The sequence below is a fragment of the Salvelinus sp. IW2-2015 genome, linkage group LG15 (genome assembly GCF_002910315.2).
Source record: "Salvelinus sp. IW2-2015 linkage group LG15, ASM291031v2, whole genome shotgun sequence".
Lineage (NCBI taxonomy): Eukaryota > Metazoa > Chordata > Actinopteri > Salmoniformes > Salmonidae > Salvelinus > Salvelinus sp. IW2-2015.
Window position 1 is genome coordinate 22,087,835 of NC_036855.1, and position 17,569 is coordinate 22,105,403.

General features: G+C 40.5%; 2 protein-coding genes across 5 annotated transcripts in view; both read right to left on the reverse strand.

Annotated features, from left to right (window-relative positions):
• The window catches only part of LOC111974795 (adhesion G protein-coupled receptor A2-like), a 60,375-nt gene extending 51,742 nt beyond the window's left edge, over nucleotides 1-8,633 (reverse strand). The window contains exons 1-2 of the mRNA XM_024002801.2: nucleotides 8,075-8,633; nucleotides 7,656-7,961 (exon numbers count right to left, since the gene is read on the reverse strand). Coding sequence (XP_023858569.1) covers nucleotides 7,656-7,900 — 245 coding nt within the window. The 5' untranslated portion in view covers nucleotides 7,901-7,961; nucleotides 8,075-8,633. The remainder of the gene's footprint in view (nucleotides 1-7,655; nucleotides 7,962-8,074) is intronic.
• Nucleotides 8,634-14,921: 6,288 nt separating this feature from the next.
• Nucleotides 14,922-17,569, reverse strand: part of LOC111974595 (PDZ and LIM domain protein 2) — a 55,516-nt gene continuing 52,868 nt past the window's right edge. For all 4 annotated transcript variants that reach the window (XM_024002445.2, XM_024002444.1, XM_024002443.2 and 1 more), the window contains 2 exons: nucleotides 17,280-17,394; nucleotides 14,922-16,720 (listed from right to left, as the gene is read on the reverse strand). In XM_024002445.2, coding sequence (XP_023858213.1) covers nucleotides 16,522-16,720; nucleotides 17,280-17,394 — 314 coding nt within the window. In that variant the 3' untranslated portion in view covers nucleotides 14,922-16,521. The remainder of the gene's footprint in view (nucleotides 16,721-17,279; nucleotides 17,395-17,569) is intronic.

The window sequence follows — 17,569 nt, forward strand, 5'->3', positions numbered from 1 at the left end:
TAGGGGATTCTAACCATGACCTTTCAATTACTCTCCCAACGCTCTTAACCACTAGGCTACCTACCGCTAGGCTACCTACCGCCAGGCTACCTACCGCTAGGCTACCTATCGCGTTTCACAGTATTTTACTGTAATTACAAGGGTTTGGTGCCAGCAGGTTGGCTACTTGGTAAAGTGTTTACACATTACAGTATATTAATGAATATTTTGTGTTTTATATCACTTGCACAGTTTTAGAAACTGTTCTTCCTCCTGTAAGCATTACATGACAACATTTTGATAGCGCACAGGGCTGCGGGCCACCATGTGGGTTCGTAGACCACCATGGACAAGAGTAATGATGGAAAAATCTCCTTTATAGTCAAAGCACTGAATCTATCAACATATTTTCCTTTTATAAACATTTCATGCAATTCTACGTGATTTTATATGTCTGGAGACCTTAGCAGAATACCACAGAAATTACTGAAATTATAGGCAAAGAATTAACAGAGAGACAGGCATATGCGTTCATCTTATCATATCTCTCCAGTACCAAAACACTGTGTCTTGTTTGCAATGAAACTCTCCCTGTTAGCAAATAATGAATTTCCATCCCAGACAGAGTAGGCCTACCAACACAGAAAAATGTAAGCTTTAACTGCTAGCTACTCTTGTTCCGTGGCTTAACCCAACGAGAGAAGGTCACAAGTGTTTCCCTAAAAGCTTTCTGGGTTTGATCATCTTCTATTGTACAGAAAGCGAACAGCTTAATCAATTGACAGTGACAGAATGAGATTCCCAAGCAAAGTACATTTTTGGCTCCTCGGCTATAGAAGCTGTAGCTCAGCTTCTGAATGTCAAAGAAACTAAACAACGATATCCCCATATGCATCGGAGTCACATCTTTCCCGGGTATTTTACAGCTTGTTTCTAGCATAAAGCATCGCAGACCCAAAGCGCTTCTATAGATGACTTTATATAATTTGATCTGTTTTATTTTCTTCAAAATCTTTAGCTAACAATGGGTAGGCCAATGCTTCTACCAATGTTCTTTAATAAAAGGTAGGCCTATGGCATACCCTCTCATACCCCCTCAATTTGAGTCGTGGTTTTAACAGCCCTTCACTGACACAGAGGTACAGTAGGCTATTAAAGAGTGCATGGTGGGTAAAGGAATTGGCCGACAAATCTATGGATACCAACCTATAGCCTAATTTAATCTGTCAAACACGTAGGCCTACCTCTTATTTCTTAAATATGAAGAAGTACCCTCCAACACAAAGCCCTCTTGGTGTTTGTAAAGTCAAATGAAAATGAAGACGGTTGAAATTAATTATGCCTACTCAAATTTGCCTACTTTCAGCACCATGAGCTGTCCAATTCCTAATGATTGCTGCCGCTTCCATTTTCAGCACCACAATAGCTGAGTTTACACAGGCATCCCAATTTCTGATATTTTGCCTAATTATTGGTAAATAATCCAATCTAATTGGTCAAAAGACCAATTAGTGGAGAAAGATCAGAATTGGGCTGCCTGTGTAAACACAGTCTAGGTAAATTACTCGAATCTGGCATATTGTGAGGTCAATAACTCTGATAAATACATCATGGGCAAGAAACATATTGTTTTTATTCAAATCAATTATAGCAAGACATCAAAGTTGATCTTCTTGGAATACCCATAACAGTGTGTAATGCAGCCCAATTTGATTTACACCATCCCAGCAGCGCAAAAGACTCGGGATGGAAGTACATGTTCTTATAAACATAACTCCAAACTTAGTTTCCCCTAGTAAATTTAAATAAAATAATTAAAAATACTTCTCCAGAGAGCATGACTTAGCCACAGAGGATCACTAGGTCCTTTAAAAAAATTGCTGTGGATTGTTTCAAATCACAAGCACGTAGCACTATGCCTAGTTGGGGAGCCCACAATTTGGGCAGCGTGCATGGCAAACAGCCTAGGTGATTATTGAGTTGCAGCTGTCAGAGAAAATCATCTAAAATATATGTGAAGATAATGTGTCTTGGGTATAATTTAAAAAGTTGAGACAAGAAGATGTGTGTAGGTAAGATATAGACATGTTTCAATCCAGAATGATCTCAGCTCTCCAGAATGTGCTTAGCTGTCTTTCGACAGTTCTTGCGCATTCATTGTTTCATTGTGTGAACTGTTTGCCCTTTGTTTGTTTATATTTGATCAATTCCCCATTATATATGCCACCAGTAGTACATGTACCGTTACTCCCTGTCATTTGGTACATTCATTTCAGTTAAAGCATGTATTAACTAGGCCTACAGTATTTTACAGTTCTCATTCTCAGAGTGGAAAAGTTGTTGAAAAGAAAATCAGAAAATGATGTCATGGCTTTAGAAACTTCTTATAGGCTAATTTACATAATTTGAGTCAATTGGAGGTGTATCTGTGGATGTATTTCAAGGCCTACCTTCAAACTCAGTGCCTCTTTGCTTGACATCATGGGAAAATCAAAAGATACCAGCCAAGAAAAAATTGTAGACCTCTACAAGTCTGGTTCATCCAGCAATTTCCAAACGCCTACCACGTTCATCTGTACAAACAATAGTACGCAAGTATAGACACCATGGGACCACGCAGCCGTCATACCGCTCAGGAAGGAGACGCGTTCTGTCTCCTAGAGATGGACGTACTTTGGTGCGAAAAGTGCAAATCAATCCCAGAACAACAGCAAAGGACCTTGTGAAGATGTTGGAGGAAACCAGTACAAAAGTATCTATATCCACAGTAAAATGAGTCCTATATCAACATAACCTGAAAGGCTGCTCAGCAAGGAAGAAACCCCTGCTCCAAAACCACCATAAAAAAAGTCAGACTACGGTTTGCAACTGCACATGGGGACAAATATTGTATTTTTTTGAGAAATGTCCTCTGGTCTGATGAAACAAAAATAGAACTGTTTGGCCATAATGATCATCGTTATGTTTGGAGGAAAAAGGGGGATGCTTGCAAGCCGAAGAACACCATCCCAACCGTGAAGCACGGGGGTGGCAGCATCACGTTGTGGGGGTGCTTTGCTGCAGGAGGGACTGGTGCACTTCACAAAATAGATGGCATCATGAGGATGGAAAATTATGTGGATATATTGAAGCAACATCTCAAGACATCAGTCAGGAAGTTAAAGCTTGGTCGCAAATGGGTCTTCCAAATGGACAATGACCCCAAGCATACTTCGAAAGTTGTGGCAAAATGGCTTAAGGACAACAAAGTCAAGGTATTGGAGTGGCCATCACAAAGCTCTGACCTCAGTCCTATAGAAAATTTGTGGGCAGAACTGAAAAAGCATGTGCGAGCAAGGAGGCCTACAAATCTGACTCAGTTACACCAGCTCTGTCAGGAGGAAGGTGCCAAAATTCACCCAACGTATTGTGGGAAGCTTGTGGAAGGCTACCCAAAATGTTTGACCCAAGTTAAACAATTTAAAGGAAACGCTACCATATACTTATTGAGTGTATGTAAACTTCTGACCCACTGGGAATGTGATGAAAGAAATAAAAGATTAAATAAATCATTCTCTCTACTATTATTCTGATATTTCACATTCTTAAAATAAAGTGGTGATCCTAACTGACCTAAGACAGGGAATTTTTACTTGGATTAAATGTCAGGAATTGTGAAAAACTGAGTTTAAATATATTTGGCTAAGGTGTAAACCGACTTCAACTGTATATATATTTTTTACATCCATTGCTAATGATAATAGTTCCTCACAATAGCCTATTTGAAAAATCTTTCCAACACTCTCCCCCTTGATAATCACATTCCGTGGTGTGAAAGAGCAAAATGCAATGCTCTGGTGATCCCATATATCTAGTGGAAACGTGATAAAATAGTTAAACATTTCTCACAGCAGTGTGCACGGGAAACTTTTGAGAGCCCAGAACAGGCTAGTTGATACAATGTTGCAAGTTCGCTAGCAACAGCTTTGGGCTGGACCCAGTTGATTGATTTGATTTTAAAAATTGCACTTCACTAGCAATAGCTAGTCAAGACAGATAGAAAGGGAGGCAGACAGGCGGAGTAGAAAGATGAATGCGTTCGTCTTGGCTGTGTGCTTAAGTTATAGGACTACTGCTGCCTTGGCCTATAGACTATCTCTGAGTTCCATGCGCTCATTTCTTTAGCTGCCAATGGCTCATGGTGTATCAATGTGTACATATGGCAGAGGCTGATGGTCACATTAGCTGAATTTCAAACTTGTAGATTTTCATCATTTAAATTCATATTTTTATGATTAACCACGTGACAATGATTTTGAGAAATGAAAACGTTATTATTGTAATGAAACTGTTCCATGAAAATGTGCATATGAAAATCATAAATGGCACGCAGATAGATAGAAATTGTTATGAATAATTTGATTTAGACCACACTAATTAGCCAATACACACACTTGATATTGCGCGCCTAGCGGAGAATCAGAGATGAGGGGTGGCATTGGGCACACATCGATATATTGTATATATAGACTAATAAGCAACAAATTCTAAAACACTGAGAAATATAAGAATTTCATGAATTACAAATGACATTACATGACCCTCCACTGGACTAGATGTAAAAAAAGACTAAACCCTCTCCCTGACTGAAATTGAAAAAGCATGACCCTCCCCCATTTTCCTCCAGGGCCCCATTCTGTACATTTCTAACCATCCCTGAGGGAGTATGAGAGCACAGATGGTCCCTTCGCCTAGTTCTGCTAGGAGCAACCCAAACCTATGTAAAGTATTCAGAACTTTTTCCAAATTTTGTTAGGTTACAGCCTTATTCTAAAATGTATTAAATAGTTATTTTCCTCATCAATCTATACACAATACCCCATAATGAAAAAACAAAAACAGGTTTTTAGAAATGTTTGCTAATTAAAAAAAAACATTTTTACGGAAATGAAACATTTACATAAGTATTCAGACCCTTTACTCAGTATTTTGTTGAAGAATGGGAGAAACTCCTGAAATACAGTTGTACCCAGCTGGACACACCTGTATTCAGGGAGTTTCTCCCATTCTTCTCTGTAGAGTCTCTCAAGCTTTGTCAGGTTGGATGGGGAGCATTGCTGCACAGCTATTTTCAGGTCTCTCCAGAGAGGGTTCAGGTTCAAGTCCAGGCTTTGGCTTGGCCACTCAAGGACATTCAGAGACTTGTCCCAAAGATACTCCTGCGTTGTCTTGGCTGTGTGCTTAGGGTTGTTGTCCTGTTGGAAGGTGAAACATCGCCCCAGTCTGAGGTCCTGAGCGCTCTGGAGCAGGTTTTCATTAAGTATGTCTCTGTACTTTGCTCCGTTCATCTTTGCCTTGATCCTGACTAGTTTCCCAGTCCCTGCTGTTGAAAACCATCCCCACAGCATGATGCTGCCACCACCATGCTTCACCGTGGGGATGGTGCTAGGTTTCCTCCAAACATGACGCTTGGCATTCAGGCCAAAGAGCTCAATCTTGGTTTCATCAGACCAGAGAATCTTGTTTCTCGTGGTCTGAGAGTATTTAGGTGCCTTTTGGCAAACTCCAAGCAGGCTGTCATGTGCCTTTTACTGAGGAGTGGCTTCCGTCTAGCCACTCTACCATAAAGGCCCGATTGGTGGAGTGCTGCAGAGATGGTTGTCCTTCTGGAAGGTTCTCCCATCTCCACAGAGGAACTTTAGAGCTCTGTCGGCATGACCATTCAGTTATCGGTCACCTCCCTGACCAAGGCCCTTCTCCCCTGATTGCTCAGTTTGGACGGGCGGCCAGCTCTAGGAAGAGTCTTGGTGGTTCCAAACTTCTTCCATTTAAGAACGATGGAGGCCACTGTATTCTTGGGGACCTTCAATGCTGCAGACATTTTTTGGTACCCTTCCCCAGATCTGTGCCTCGACACAATCCTGTCTCAGAGCTCTATAGACAATTCCTTCGACCTCATGGGTTTTATTTTATTTGTATTTATTTTTTCGTCAACTGTGGGACCTTACATGGACATGTTTGTGACTTTCCAAATCATGTCCAATCAATAGAATTGACCACAGGTGGACTCCAATCAAGTTGTAGAAACATCTCAAGGATGATCAATGGAAACAGGATGCACCTGAGCTCAATTTTGAGTCTCATAGCAAAGGGTCTGAATACTTATGTAAATAAGGTATTTCTGTTTTTTATTTTTAATCCATTTGCAAAAATGTCTAAAAACCTGTTTCTGTTTTGTCATTATGGGGTATTGTGTGAGGTTTTTATTTATTTAATCCATTTTAGAAAAAGGCTGTAACATAACAACATTTGGATAAAGGCAAGGGGTCTGAATACTTTCCGAAGCCACTGTATGTGGACGTCTGAAGCAGGAATCTGGCTATGGCCACACCACATCCAAGGCTAGTGTAAAGTGAAAAGTTGCAAATCTGATGTTGAAGCGAGATAGATCTCACTAGACATATTTTACTAATGTAAATCCACCCTTGTTGGTGAATAGACACATCAATCATAACAATTCAGATTGTATGTCATACATGAATAGTCTATCAGACTAACAGTGATACAGGATGATTGAAGTGTCAGACAGCAGTGTGAGGTCTCACCATGGGCCGGTCGGCTGGACAACGGTCTGTCAGTCAGCCTTCCTTTCTGAACAGAAGGCGATTGTGAGGCGGCTGTCTGAGATTGCTGGGATGTTATGGTATTAAAGGAAGGAGCCAAGCCGCCATTAAAGCACAGAGAGGGAGGATAAAAAGAGAAGAAATGTGTTTCTGTTTATTCTAGTTTAGCAAGGCCAAGTCAGCTGGATTGTGGGGTGGGTGTGGGGAGCGAGGAGGGAGGAGGGAACTGAACCCCAGTGTGTTTCCTTGCGTCAGAAGCAGATTTAAAGTGACAGAGTTGTGACAAAGGGGCAGGGCCAGATGATGGCTTTACTTCACAAAGTCTTCCGTCAGGATCCACACCAGTCCAGACCAGACCAGACTTCCTACATTGTGCTTTTCAGAGACACAACTGACATTGGACTTGAGCTTTCAGCTCATGTGGTCTGTTACTATGCCGCTGTAAACTTCTGGTCTTTTTGGGCCAAAACCATGTCCATTACCTCAGGCAGTCATTAAATACCATCATAACTGAGACTGCAAGGTCAGGTTTGGAGGGTTGATCAGCATATGCCATGCATAAAGTGTTCAAATGTTCATAAAGTCAAGGGTCCAGCAACTACTAACAGTGGATACTACCATAGCATGTGAACACTAGGTTATAATGTATTTTCTCATGTGTATATTCAGTTATAGTCAGTGTATAACACTGTTAAGATGAATATGATACCAACATTTGCCACAACTTCAACTATCCTCTAAGGTGTAGATTTCCCATAATCCATTTACACGTTGGCACTTTGCCCCTTCTATCATCCTCTAGAATTATTTATTCAAATGTTTTTTCTCTTACTCAGTTCTGGGCTATAATAAGGCCCAACAGAGTTTCTTAATGATGAACATGTAGCCCTATCAACATTATTTTATATAATATCTACATCATACTAGTGATACATCATTCTACAGTGTTTGGAATTTTGGTTTGGGCACTCATGATGCCCAGACCCCATCTCCTCCTTCAAAGTTTGAATCAAATACATTTTTATTTTAAATTCGCAGTTTTAAGCGGGAAAAAAATAAGCATGTATGACTTACAATGTAACGGTCTGGTTCGGTAGCAGGCCGGATTCTGGAGTTTCAGAAAGTTCTTCGTTACCGCAGCTGACTCTTTTCCGAACAGTTTGAGTGGAGTGGGCTTTGGAGCGTTCATCTGTACAGCTGCAGCCACTAGTGATGAGCCCAGGGCAAGCTTGAGTGAGCCTCGACTCAGAGACAGACAGCAGGACCAACATCAGCAACAGACGCTCCGGGAGCGGGATGCCAACGCCGGGCACAATCATTGTCCTTATCAGTCTCACCTCAGCTGCCCCCTGTCATCCCATTTCTCCACCACGAAGGTGCCTGGGGCGATGACAGGAAGAAAACAGTTTTTTTTGTGCTTTTTTTTGTTTACAAATGTGTGACAAATTGCCAATTTCCGTTTAAATTCAAATTCAAAGATGTTAGAAACTTACTAGTAATAAGGCATTCCCAGTATTTGGTACTCCCAATATTCTAGCTTCCCATTATGTCATGGCAACTTCGTGCGCGCATAGTCCTATGTGGCTTTCATCTTTAAGAAAATACCAGTAAAGCTCACCCCGTTCAGTTGTCCTGAACTAAAACTCTACTTGAAATGTGAAGATTCGAGATGAAGATTAAGTATTTGTCCAATTTTCCGTCACATGGTATCTCCTTGATACACACTTCAACGCGTCAACACTGGATTTGATTGTCACAAATAGAATTTGGTTACCATTATCTGTCCAAACCACCTATATCCAAACTTCAGTGATTTTAATCAAATTCCATACTGAATTGAATAAGATCTGATACCCTCCACCGTTTAAGTTTAATTCATAGATTTAGAAATAAGTTTGGCACGATGTTCTGAAGATTTCTTCGGGTGTCAACTTAAATTAAACTTTGTCTGAAAGTAACTGAGTTAATTTGGAAGACGATAGAACGGGTTCTGATCGGATCCTCTGTATTCCCAAAATCTAGCGGTTCTGCTTGCCACTCTGTCACACTGAAATTCAGTTACTACCCCAGTGCGCGCATTCCGTCGCCTGCTACGCGCTGATACGCGGGGTCCTAGCGCAGATCCCGCTTTGAAAGTTTAACTTGTCTGCTCTCAATTCTTTTGTATCACCGGTAGCCAGCCTTAATGTTTATGGTAGCAAGACTACAGTCTGTCTGAAAGTAGATCTGCAAATGAAGGGGGTGCACTGTGCACATCTGACATTTTTAAACATATGAAGGCCTACCAACGACATGAAATGATGCTGCGCATAATACATGTTCATGTACCATAAATTGACATTTGTAAAGAAGAGTTCAACTGTAATATCAATATGGCATCAATAGTCATAACCAAACGTTTTTTAATTAACAATGACAATTTATATTTCATTAATACAGTAGTCACAAATCAAATACTTCATTAATTACCATATCCTGCAGTGTAGCTTGCTCTGAAGTACAGCAGAAATGCAATACTTGTCTTTAAAAGTAGATCTACAGTATTGGTTATCAGGTGATGAATAGATATCAAAAACTTGCAAACGACCCCAGATGTACAAGTGACTCTCTGACTGACTACACTCTTTTGATAACAATGCATTTGATTATGCATGATCCCCTGTTGCTGTAATATTTTTGCAGGTAGATGTAGTATTTATACAAGCCAACATCCAGGGATTTGCCTTGCTGCTGGATTTCAACACATGCGGTAAGAAGAAGGTGGCCATTCATATGTATCTTCCCCTTACCAATCTTTGGGCACTAGTGCTCATTTGCAAGTTTCCCATGGACTTCAATCCACCCAAGATCTTGGGTGTGACCAGGGTTATAGAAGACTGGAAAAGGTCTTTGCTTCAATGAGCACATGGGTTATGAGAGCAAAAGAAAGTCAGTGAACCTCTAAATGTTCCTTGTTAATAGATGATTTTGACATTTTTCTTACATTACAAGAGGGTTTTCTGAACTTTTGCTTTTGCCCATCAGGAGAGATCAGATTCACATAAATCAACTCCTCCCAGCTTTAGGAAGAATATAGTGAGGCCATAATGTTATGAGGGCTGAAGCTATCATGTTAGAAGCTAAGGTCACAGCTTGAGGAGCTTGAATCAGCCTTTCTCGATGGGTCAGCTAAGTTGGCCTGTTACAGTGGCAAGAAAAAGTATGTGAACCCTTTGGAATTACCTGGATTTCTGCATAAATTGGTCATACAATTTGATCTGATCTTCATCTAAGTCACAACAATAGACAAACACAATCTGTTTAAACTAATAACACACAAACAATTACACATGTTCATGTCTTTATTGAACACACCGTGTAAACATTCACAGTGCAGGGTGGAAAATGTATGTGCACTCTTGGATGTGAACTCTTGACCCTCCTTTGGCAGCAATAACCTCAACCAAACATTTTCTGTAGTTGCGGATCAGACCTGCACAACGGTCAGGAATAATTTTGGACCATTCCTCTTTACAAAATTGTTTCAGCTAAGCAATATTCTTGGGATGTCTGGTGTGAACCGCTCTCTTGAGGTCATGCCACAGCATCTCAATTGGGTTGAGGTCAGGACTCTGACTGGGCCACTCCAGAAGGCGTATTTTCTTCTGTTGAAGCCATTCTGTGGTTGATTTACTTCTGTGTTTTGGGTCGTTGTCCTGTTGCATCACTCAACTTCTGTTGAGCTTCAATTGACAGACAGCCTCTCCTGCAAAATGTTTTGATAAACTTGGGAATTCATTTTTCCATCGATGAGAGTAAGCTGTCCATGTCCTGAGGCAGCAAAGCAGCCCCAAACCATGATGCTCCCTCCACCATACTTTACAGTTGGGATAAGTTTTTGATGTTGGTGTGCCTTTTTTTTCTCCACACATAGTGTTGTGTGTTCCTTCCAAACAACAACTCAATTGTAGTTTCATCTGTCCACAGAATATTTTGCCAGTAGCACTATGGAAAATCCAGCTGCACTTCTGCAAACTTCAGACGTGCAGCAATGTTTTTCTTGGACAGCAATGGCTTCTTCTGTGGTGTCCTCCCATGAACACCATTCTTGTTTAGTGTTTTACGTATCGTAGACTCATCAACAGAGATGTTAACATGTTCCAGAGATTTCTGTAAGTCTAGCTCACACTCTAGGATTCTTCTTAACCTCATTGAGCATTCTGCGCTGTGCTCTTGCAGTCATTTTTTGCAGGACGGCCACTCCTAGGGAGAGTAGCAACAGTGCTGAACTTTCTCCATTTATAGACAATTTGTCTTACCATGGACTGATGAACATCAAGGCTTTTAGAGATACTTTTGTAACCATTTCCAGCTTTATGCAAGTCAACAATCCTTAATCTTAAGTCTTCTGAGATCTCTTTTGTTTGAGGCATGGTTCACATCAGGCAATACTTCTTGTGAATAGCAAACTCAAATTGTGCGAATGTTTTTTATAGGGCTAGACAGCTCTAACCAACATCTCTAATCTCGTCTCATTGATTGGACTCCAGGTTAGCTGACTCCTGACTCCAATTAGCTTTTGGAGAAGTCATTAACCTAGGGGTTCACATACTTTTTCCAACGTATACTGTGAATGTTTAAATGATGTATTCAATATAGACAAGAAGAATACAATAATTTGTGTGTTATTAGTTTAAGCACACTGTGTTTGTCTATTGTTGTGACTTAGATGAAGATCAGATCAAATTGTATTACCAATTTATGCAGAAATCCAGGTAATTCCAAAGGGTTCACATACTTTTTCTTGCCACTGTAGGTCTATACATGACAGGATATTTGCAACTGAAATAACATGTTGAGTGAACATTGCTTTTATTGCAAACATATTCCTAGTGAATACTATAGCATTGTGTTTAGAGAGTTTTACAGGTTAATGACACTACTGCTACTGCCAATTGCCTGTTGCTATAGCAAGCAATATTATGGGGCCTTATCCATGAGTCACCGTATGCTTTAAACAACAAAAAAATAAGAAAAGAAAGGCAGCGATCAAGCGGTAGTACTAACTACACTACTGGTCATTGAAATAGATGGTCCCTTTTACTTCCAGTGAGCAGTTGTGATTTAGTTTATGGTACTGTTTTCATAGCATTATGACCCCAACTAATGCTTATGCCCATCACTAATGAAAGTGTCTGCTTTAGTTCGTTATCCAAATGATTGTAGGGGCAACCACAGTGATCACCTATCTAAAAAAAGATGCATCATTTTTATGTGGGTGAAAGAAGTATAGCTTAAAAGTTACAGATACATGTACGTTTTGCAGTTGCTTTCAAGGTAGACTATATCGGGTTGTGATTGTTATTGATCCGGATGGGTTGAAATCAAGATTCCATGGCAATGCCATTACAATTCCTCCAACTCTAAAATGATGTTTTGCTGAGAGCAAAGAATAAAATGAGATACAGCCTGGTAAGACTTTTTGTATCCTAAAGCAATTTTGAACACTCCAAAAAAAACATTCAACTTTCAGCAGGCGTCCATTTCAACAAGTCTGTCTTTGTCTTTAAAAAATCCCAACAGTGCTGCCCTCTACACATTTGTTTAAAAATACTTGCTGATATACAGTATGAGAGGCAGGGGAGGAATGAAACTGTAGAGTTTCAAATCTGGAGTGCATTTTGAAATATGAAAAGGTGAACCAGGAGAGTATTTGAAAGGGGTCTTGGTGCAGTTGGGGGTGACATGTATTCACAGACATATCCAAAAGGCAGGCACCTCAAGTCATGCTAGCATGCCCGGTCGTACAATGGTGCAGTGTGCTCTGACCCACCCTGCAGACCCCCGGTTTGTTATTCCTGTATGTGATACTGTACACTGGAGCAGGCTCAGAGAGACAGCATGATTTCTTAAGGAAACCAGAAAGAGTGGATAGGTGCCTGCTCAGCGATGAAACAGAGGGCTATTTATCCAAGCCGTTAAATAAGGCTTCAAGAACAACACCCCCTCCAACTCCCGCTCACCAGATCTCTAATTTCTCTTATTTGGTTTTTTTAATTTTATTTTCCTAACTGCACTTTATATCAAGTTGTACTTAATGGCATCCAGACAAACTTTAATGTCGTTCCAAGATTCTCTGCATAGCCCCCCCCCCCCCTCCTCCTCCCTCTCCTCCCCCATTGCAATCTCTCCCTCTCTCTGTTCCACATCTGGACTCCATTCCAGGTGGAATATGGTAAGAGGGGGAACGGAAGGAAGGAAAGGTGGAGGGACCAGCTGAGAAGCTGAAGATCTGAGGAGAGAAGAGTGAGATTCAGTGTTGAAAGAGGTTGGGTGGAAGTGACGTCAGGATGGAGTAGGAATGTGATGATCCCTCTTGGGCATTTCCGCTGGCTCTTCCCAACCTCACATTACACACCAGTACAACGAGCACTGTCGTCTTCAAAGTGGCTAATACAATCACAGGTTTCTATAGCCGTAACGAAACAAGTTTACTAGATACAGTATCTTCAAGAAAATAAGGTAGAAATCATCTTAGCATTACTAACAGTGGTGGAAAAACTCCAATAGTGTGGAAACCATTACAGTGTAATACTAAATACAAACTACTAGACTACTGCTGTACTGTATCATCATGAGGTCTGATGTTGTTCCTTTCTTGAGGAAGCTATGACATCTAATGGTGGATTTAATAACAGCATGGAAGCTGCTGATGGCTGACTTCCATGCCAAACCCACAGGAACCACACCCATATATCCTCAACCTAGACCACTGAATCTGTGGGATTATTCCAGTTGCTAAAAATAATACATATTAATACTAAAATGTCTTTATAACCACTATCTATTAAATAACTTTATGGTGGACATCTCATCATTGTCTGCCTTGAAGTTATTGTGCAAAACATAATGAGTCAAAAAGTATAATACAGTACCGTACAGTACTTGAAGGTATTGGATTGTATACATTTTTGTGAATCTGTTGTTCTTTTACAGTTATTTACTTAAGCGTTTTTTTTATAAGTCCTACAACACAGAATCACCATACTGTGTTGTAAACCCCAGTACAATACATATCAAAGATGATATGTCGGACAGCCTCAGTATAATGCAAAACTTTAACTGTGACAATGTGGCCCCCTTCTGGAGGAAAGATAAAACAGCAGTACCTGTGAAAAACAGTCTTAAGTATAAATGACCATAGTCGCGGGAAGTAGAGAGGCTGAGGGTGCTGTAGCACCGCCTGAAAAATGAGAAGAAAAAATAATATATTTTTAAAAAAAGATTAAAAAGTATTCACAAAAATAGTGCACTTGGCCTTCGCTAGTATTAGCGGATCGATATAGATGTCTGAAGCTCGGAAAAAAACTATATTTCATGATCTCTGCTTTGGCAAAAAATGGTAGTATAATATCTTGCAGGATTCAATAGTTGGAAATGTAAGAGTTGTTGCCCTGTCCCTTTCTCTGTGATGTCATTCTAATAGAATCCAGACAGAACAAAACCCTGTCCTCAAACGTCGAAAGGTACAAAGTTATGGGAAAGACACAAAACATCCATATCAAATAAAATATTTTTCTTAATCAAATAACATGGAAAACATCCACTTTTTGCACAGTATTAATTGACCATCCTTACCAACCACTCAATGTACATTACTGTATTGTTCATAGGTTGGTCATCTAGGTTTGTACCTGTAGACTTTCCATCACCATGAAGAAGAACAATGCACAAGACAGTAACTGAGTACAGTGAGACATCAAGGGCTTTGTGATGATGTGGCTCAGTTGGTAGAGCATGGTGCTCGGGTTTGATTCCCACAGGGGACCAGTGTGAAAATGGATGCACTCACTACTGTAAATTGCTCTGGATAAGAGCGTCTACTGAAAAGGAATGAATAGACCATTTCAGTTTTCACATAGAAATAAGTCGCATTTGCAAAGTATTTAAAAAAAACAGTAAAACATATTCAACAAGTATTATCAGATTAACTGTTTTGTACAGATAATGAACTACTTCCCGCATCTCTGTAAATGACAGACTGAGCAGTCTCTGTGTTCACAGCGCCCAAAGGAGTGCTTTAAAGCATACTGCCTTCAAGTTATGTGTGGGATTATAAAAGCTAATATTTTATTTTGATTCACTGAGATGTACCTTTTTATTTGAGGAAAGGTAATATGTGCGTTTCCATTAGATTTGCATCACTTTTTATATATAATCACAATTACTTGGCCACATGGTTCATGCAAAAGGTCTAAGGATATTTGAGTCTACATGCATTACATATTTAAGAAATCTTACAAGCATGAGATCCATTTTAGGAGCTGTAGGTAACACAAAATGACCAATTCAACCCAAAACCCAATTTCAAGAGCATCAAAGATACAATTTATTCTTACAAAACATAATGCAGAAAAAATCTGCTCATCACCAATTTACAGAGAATAGAAGACCTACTTCCAAGCTCATTTTATAAATTCTGAATGTTGCTCCCAAAACAGCCAGGTTATAGCACAAATGAACCTGACTGTGTGTCCACAATTATTTCCCTGGTAGAGAGACAGAGGTGGGACCAGTAGGCCAGATGTACCCATCTATAGGATTATCTATAGAATGATCTACAGGATGAGGAGAAGGGGTCCACATGGTGTTTATTGTCCAGGGAGCTGGAAGGTTTAGCCTACATGACATCATTTTCAACAACATAAGCTGTTGATGGTACAATTGCATAGCATAGCTAACTGTACAAAAGGTCAACCAAGATACATGTAGTTTTACCCTTACATATTTTTCCAAAATGTTGATGTGTTATTATGAAGTGTGACACTGTGTCTTTCTGTGGGTGCTGCTGTGAAGAAACAGAATATACAGCAATAGCATCAGCAAACCTCTTCACACTAAAATAGTACTACAAGTCATGCAGGCCTGTGCATACACATGCCATCAGACGTCATATGATACGGTACTATATATTGTTCTATAAAAGAAACATTCACAAAAATGTTTTTATTTATATCACATCTTTATATTCCCTTATTTAAAAAAAAAAGAAAAAAAAAGCAATAAAGCAAATACACATTTCATAATTCCAACTAAACTGATGTGCTACCACGAGGCAAAAGCAAACAACAGTCTCGGCCTGACATTCTAAAGCTGAATCCACTGAAACCTTTCAATAGTGATCCCAATAGCAGGGGGAGATGGCAGCAATGCAGGCACTTAAACCATCACTTCAAAAGGAATGATCGAAACTCTTGCTCAAGTTGAATTCCACAAACACATGCACGCAAGCACACACACAAATACAGTACAAACTTTGACACAGATGAAAGTTCTCCCTTTGTATGTGTATGTCTTCTGTCTTTCAAATGCTTTGGAATTCAAATTAAGAGTTTGTTTCCCTTCCTCCGAACGGGACAGCAGGAGTCTCAAAGCTGTTTAAAGGATTAAAATGTCTGTCATTGATCTGATTCATATACCAGTTCTGTTGTGTAATAAGTTGGTGTAAATGTGGCAAGTGTAGCCAACTAAGTTGTCTGAATGAGATGTTTATTTACTTTATTATATCTATTTGTTTTACCTTTATTTAACTAGGCAAGTCAGTTAAGAACAAATTCTTATGTTCAATGACGGCCTAGGAACAGTGGATTAACTGCCTTGTTCAGGGACAGAACGACAGTTTTTTACCTTGTCAGCTCGGGGATTGCAACCTTTCGGTTACTAGTCCAACGCTCTAACCACTAGGCTGCCTGCCGCCCGATATAGGTGTATTGTTATCGCTAGTGTGCAGCTGTAAGGGCTAAACCGGGAGGGCCTGGGAAAAGAAAAGTTCCATACAAATCTCATAGTAACTGAATTAGAAAACTGGAGAGAATAGTTAAATGCTATAGAAAAGGCACAACCTCTGATGTGTTGGCCCTCCCACTCTCGTTCCCCAGCCCATGGTCTATTGCTTTGAGCCTCAGTGGCGAGGTGAGACGGTGGCACGGGGGGCAGTGCCAAGGCCCTGGTAATTCTCGCGGGCATGCTTCTCACAGAACATCTCCTCTCCCACCCAGAAGTGACCTCGCATCTTCAGGTTGAGACCGCACTCTGGTGTAGAACAGGTGTAGCACTCTGGGTGGCGGAAGCGGTCGTCCATGATGCGCACCGCCTGTGTACTGCAGACAGATGGACACAGTCGTACTCAACACAAACATTGTTTCTGCATGTTTCTGCGTATTTGAATCTTTGTACATTACGCACACAAACACTGTAGAAAGGCTTATTAACTCAGCTCCTCTGTATTTATGAGGAATAACCTGCACCTTAAGGAAACGTATCAATGTCAGGGCTTGTATTTGTCAGCAGCTTATTATTACTTATTATTTGTCATCAGTTACGCAATTACCCCTGTGGACAGAGAGAACATGTCACAATTACCCCTGTGGACAGAGAGAACATGTCACAATTACCCCTGTGGACATGAGAACATGTCACAATTACCCCTGTGGACATGAGAACATGTCACAATTACCCCTGTGGACAGAGAGAACATGTCACAATTACCCCTGTGGACATGAGAACATGTCACAATTACCCCTGTGGACAGAGAGAACATGTCACAATTACCCCTGTGGACAGAGAGAACATGTCACAATTACCCCTATGGACAGAGAGAACATGTCACAATTACCCCTGTGGACATGGAGACAGCATGTGACATGAGGTGACTCTTACACAATGCTGGTGCCACACTTCTCACAGGTGTGGTACTTGGGGACTCCGCCCCCGGGTGATGTGGGTTTGGGAGGGGTGGGTTTGGGGGAGAGTCCTGGGAACCGCACAGCTGCCTCTGCATAGAACAAACCAGAGAGCAACAGAGGAGAGCAGAGTCAGTCAGAGCTGACACAGTTTGTCTGAACACCACCAGTTTATGATCCGGGACACACACTTCATGACACATGCTGGTTGTTGTCACTTCATAAAGCTCTTATTACCATCTCCGCTTGTAAAAGTAAAAACAACAA